Below are 5,747 nucleotides of genomic sequence, written 5' to 3' on the forward strand. Positions count from 1 at the left end.
CCCCCCAGTTGTCTGAGGGACACCAACCCGGCCCCCGGCTCAAAAAGGTTGCCTACCCCTGCATTAACCTTAAGTCAGAGAAGCATATATAGTTCAACTCTATGCATATCTGCTCAGAAATAAATTCTGTCTAGTTCAATGTAGTTTACTTATTCCCTATGGTTTTCCCAAAAACATGCAGGTTGTTCAAACCCCCCCCCAAAAAAATACTTACAGTTCATTTAAAATTCAGAATTACTTTGAAAATTTTACTGAGTAGCCATTCACCATTGTCTTTAGTCCATACTTTTCTTTTCTTATTCTAACGCAATTCTGCAAATGTAAATTATAACTATTTCTAAAACAATAAACAATAAAATGGTTGCAAATTATAGACATATGAAGCTATTTCCCACTTTTTAAACATATAGAAATCTTGGAGTGCACCAAGTACTTTTTTTAAAAAAAAGGTTTGTTTCAAGAAGGAAAAACATGTGATGCAGCATAGAAATGTGGATTATATACTTCAACACACTTAAAATAAAATAAAATAAATCTCCTTCCCCATAAACAAAATGAGAGAAAACTAAATTAGAACCCTTTTTTTGTGACATGCTACTTTTCTACAGGCAGAGTGTTTTGGCATTTTGAAACTCCAAAAAAGTCTCTGTGTGTGTGTGTGTGTGTGTGTGTGTGTGTGTGTGTTTGAATGCATAACCTCAACCCCAAATTATGTGATGGTTTCTATAAATCATACCCATGACCTTCTGCCAGGTGCAAAACTCTTCCCATATGGACTTCTCCTTAGTGAATAATAACAAGGTAATTACACTCTTTTGCTCTGTGTGTGTATGTGCACCCACATTCATATCTGAAACTGTGTTAACATCTGTTTAAGTTTAACAAAGAAGCTGGCTGCCTTAACAATTTACAGCATACTAGCACCGAAGGTATCTGACATACTTACCAGTTTCAGCATCCATGGGCTACCACGACATGTGGCAAAACAGCCAAACAATCCAAAGACAATAATTGTGGTGCCCGTCCCAATGAGAACATAAGGGGCATTAGTGGAGTTTTCAGCAATAAGAGAAATGTATGTGCCTAAAGTCAGCTTTCCCCAGACACCAACAGCCAGAAGGATAACTCCAGTTATCTGGAAAATAAGAAATAGAGAAATAGGCATAGTCAGCGAGCTTATACAAATCAATAGATGATGATGCAAAGCCTTTAAAAACTTAACAGAATTGCCACTATGCAAAGAAAGAAAGAAAGAAAGAAAGAAAGAAAGAAAGAAGACAGGGGGCTGATTGGATAAATACTGCTTCACTGTTTTGGGGCCTGTGGCAAGTACAGGTAGTACTCAAAGTCAAAACTTTATAGCAAATAACCAGCAACCCACCAGATGCCCCTGAACGTTTAAAAATGTATTTCCTCTTAGCCTCAGAGGAAGGCAAAGGTAAATCCTTTCTGAACAAATCTTATCAAGAAAGTTACATGACAATTTCACCTTAGGGTTGTCATAAGTCAGAAAAGACTTGAATGCACACAACAACAACAAGGCTCAACATTGGTAGACAGGTTGTTACATACAAGGAAGGTAAACAGCTGCCACCAAAATCATTCACTGAGCATCAGTGACATTCCCACACGGGATGACAACTGGTGCAGGTGGGAAGAACTTCCAGGGAAGGGGACTTACAGTCCCAGAAGTCCAGAGGGGTTTCTGGGATGGAGAGATGCCTGAAAAAGCCCCCGCCCGTGGGGCCTTGGCATCTGGAAAAGCCCCTCCATGGGGCCTGAGTGCCAGGAAAAGCCACTCCATATAGCCCCAAACAGCACCTGCAGGAGGCAAGGAGCTGACCTGGTGTCACCCCTCCCCCCTTCTTGGGTGTCACCTGGTGCTGTCTGCACCCTCTCAGTGATGCTATTGCTGAGCATGTGTGAAGAGCAAAACAGAAGGAGAAAGGAGATTAGCAGCAGGGACGTAGCCGTGGGGGGGGGGATCCGTGGGGTCCGGACTCCCCTTCCATTAGATACAATGAATGGTGTGCACTGCCGCGCCACCACACCCAACCCGCTTTATAATGGTGGCACTTAGTCTGGAGCCCCCCTTCTCAAAATCCTGGCTACACTCTCTGTTAGCAGCAATTTTGACTACTTGTATGTACCGTCTGCCCGCCTCATACGCAAGCTTCCCTTACACGGACTTGAAGTCATGTGGACGGCAAGCCCATGGTGCGTACACCATTGTGCACATGGGAGCATGGCTCATTCATCTAAATGGGGCTTGAGCATGCACGGGATTCACTTTATGTGCAGGGGGGGGTGTCTGAAACTGATCCCCTGCATAAAGCAAGGGTCCACCTAGACTGTATTTTGTTACAATTAGAAATACAACTGAATTAGAAAAAAAAATCAGACTAGCAAAAGCAAAACAATAAATGATATACAGTGGATCCTTGTTATACGCTGGGGTTTGGTTCCAAGATCCCCCGTGTATAACAAAATCCGTGTATGCTCAAGTCCCATTAAGTATAATGACATACCAAAAAGGTGTCCCTAATAAAAAATGGAACATCAAGGTAAATTTATACTTTTTTGGAACATTTTCAAACCGTGTATGCTTAAATCCGTGTATAAAAAATCCGTGTATAAGAAGGGCCGACTGTATCATTGAGTAAATTGAAAAACACTTATTGTATCGAGCAAAGAGAAGGAGAAATATGTAAGAACCTACTAAGTGAATGCAAATGTGTCTTTAAGGTCTTCTCCTGCATCCATCCCTCCATCCCTCTACTATTTAAAAAGCAAAAGTTGTGGAAATATGTTAGAAGATACATGATCTCAAACACAAAAAGTTCTGAAAAGAAAATGCAAAACCTGTGTATTTTCCATGCTTAAGGTAGAACCAGGAATAGAAAGAAGGGCAAATTACTTATCCTACATATTATTGTTCAATCGTTCTTAAAAATGAAGGCTCTTCAAAACACATGGTGTATGTAGAAGTTCTGTCCATGTGTTCAATGAAGTTTACTCCCAATAAAGTATGTACAGGATGGATGGCATGCAACCTTTGTTATTCATGGGAAGATTCAACTACAATAGCTCTCTTCACAATTGGGCTGTATGTGTATGTATGTCCGTGATAATTCAATACCGTTCTCATTGATAATTATTGAGAAGAAAGAACTATATACAAGTTTTGGTGGTTAAATTTCTGATCATTTGCTGGAGGGGGGGGGGCAGAGAGGTCAGACCTTCCAGGCTACTCTTGAGATGGGGCTCAAGCAATTCTATCTTTCCCCATACAGGCCTTTGTAGAAATCAAAGTGTCCAGTATGTGTGCATTTTAACTACCTTCAAGTCAGCCTCAACCTATGAGAACCCTATAGATGAGACATCTCCAAGACACCCTGTCCTCAACAGCCCTGTTCAGGTCTTGTAGATTCAGGGCTGTGGCTTCCTTGATGGAGTCTATCCATCTGGAATACACTCTTCCTCTTTTCCTATTGCCTTCTACCTTATCAAACATTATTGTCTTTTCTATGCCTTCTCATAATATGACCAAAGTATGATAGCCTCAATTTAGTAATTTTGGCTTCTAGGAAACTTTCAGGTTTGATTTGTTCTAGGATTCATTTATTTGTCTTCTGAATAGTCTACAGTATATATACTCTCTCTCTTCACACACAATACACATGCTAAATAATTCTAACATTCCTAATGTCATCTCTTTCCTAATGCTTCATGTAACATCTTTAAATAAATCTGACTGAGGTCAGTTCAGAAGAAAAATCCCATCTAATGCAAGTTTTACATGTATGGTGGAGCTAATATTAAACAATGCTGGCTTAGTTGAAGGGTGGAAAATGTTTAACTTTCCTGATCTTCAAGGAAATAAGCTCAAACATCAAGCTTTTCCTAAGAAAAAATATGGAGAAAAAAATATGTTCTCACAGTCTAGAAAGATTTGCCTCTAAAGTGAATAGTGTCAGAAAATAGCCCGAACACATGCCATTGTTCATGTCAACCATTACATCATGCCACTGAAATACAAGGTACAGGTACTGATGCAGAAATCAAAGTGCATAGTTGTGTTCTTTGCTGACATCCAGTGGACAAAGTAGGTTACACAACTAACACAGTGCAAATAGACTCTATGTATTTTAAGTCACCTGTCAACTTTTCATGGCAACACTACGAATTTCACAGGGTTTTGTTAGGTCTTTGTTGCTTGTCTCCCATCCAAGTATTAACCAGGGCTGACCCTGCTCAGCTTCTAAGATCAGACAATATTTGGTGGCTTTAGGGTAGCTGGTTTTTTGTTGCTGTATGCCTTCAAGTCGTTTCTGACTTCTGATCACCCTAAGGGTGTTTTTTTGTTTTGTTTTGCTTTTGGCAAGATTGGTTCAAAGGTGGTTTGCCATTTTCTTTCCCTGAAGCTGCAAGCATGTGACTTACCCAAGGTCACCCAGTGGGTTTCATGGCTGAGTGGGAATTGAACCCTGGTGTCCAGAGTCAATCCAACACTCAAACGACTATGCCACGCACTACCTTGCATTTTATCTAAGGGTGGCTATAGGGTTCCATCAACAGGCATCAACTACGGGAGATTACTGTTATTTTAAGTAGGCAAGTTTTATTTCTGAAAATCATGCCAGCATCTTTTAAGGTTGCCTGGCCAAACATGTTTTAAATCCAAATCCCAAAAGGTTTCTAGATACTTTTTGGTAAACCTAAAGGTGGTAGAATATGGCATTTTATTGGCTACTCCAGTAAGTATTAATTTAAATGAATAAGTAAACTTGTGTTTCCTGGGTAAACTATACATTCAATGAGTTCTTTTAAAACACATCTAAGGCACATTACAGACCGCCGAATTGCGGCGGTCTGGCTCCGCCTCCGCTTGCAGTGTCCGGGAGCCACAGCGGCCAAACCGCGCAGCTCCCGGACGCTCCGAGGAAGGAGCACGGAAATTGCTCTCCTTCCTGGGCCCCGGAAGAGACGCCGCGAGGCGCTAGTCACGCACTCGTGGCGTCACTTCTGGGGCACGACGTGCGGATGCACAGCGTCCACTACGTCAATATGGCGGCGGCCGTGTGGAACGGCCGCCGCCATTTGTCACGGACTCTGTCCCTGATAGGGTTAGAGGCGTCTGGAAGAGATGCCCCTTTTTAAAACTGGGACGTCCTCAGGACGTCCCTAATGGCGGTCTGTAACCAGCCTATGGAGCACCTTCCCCCAATTCAGCAGTCACTTAATATTGCTCCTTTTACAAGGCATAATCTGATTGCTGGTTTGATTTGGAGAAGGAAATCGTAGTATAATATATTTTAAGGAAATAAATAATGCTTGCTAATAAATAATACTTGTCAACACTGGAGATCACTAGCAGCAAGACACCTTTTCTAATAACCTTGTTAATTGGTTTGTTAATAACCTTTTACTTACTTAAATCTGAAAAAATAGAGCTGAATTAGTAAAGTTATCATCAATATGACAAGGAAATAATAACAATAATAATAACAATAATAATAATAATAATAATAATAATAATAATAATAATAATGGCTTGGGCCCAGGATACCTGAAGGACCGCCTCTCCCCGTACATTCCGTCCCGCACCCTCAGAACATCTGGGCAGCAACTACTTAGGGTTCCAGGGGCTAGGCTTACCTCCACTGCGAGGAAGACATTTTCCATCGCCGCCCTGGCCCTTTGGAACACGCTGCCCATAGAGCTCCGCTCGGCCACCTCCCTGGCCC

At 41.5% G+C, this 5,747-nt stretch overlaps 1 protein-coding gene across 1 annotated transcript in view; it reads right to left on the minus strand.

Annotated features, from left to right (window-relative positions):
- The window catches only part of TSPAN7 (tetraspanin 7), a 123,779-nt gene that overhangs the window by 36,956 nt on the left and 81,076 nt on the right, over nt 1–5,747 (minus strand). The window contains 1 exon segment of the mRNA XM_042460869.1: nt 947–1,135. Coding sequence (XP_042316803.1) covers nt 947–1,135 — 189 coding nt within the window.

Source organism: Sceloporus undulatus, chromosome 3, assembly GCF_019175285.1.
Source record: "Sceloporus undulatus isolate JIND9_A2432 ecotype Alabama chromosome 3, SceUnd_v1.1, whole genome shotgun sequence".
Lineage (NCBI taxonomy): Eukaryota > Metazoa > Chordata > Lepidosauria > Squamata > Phrynosomatidae > Sceloporus > Sceloporus undulatus.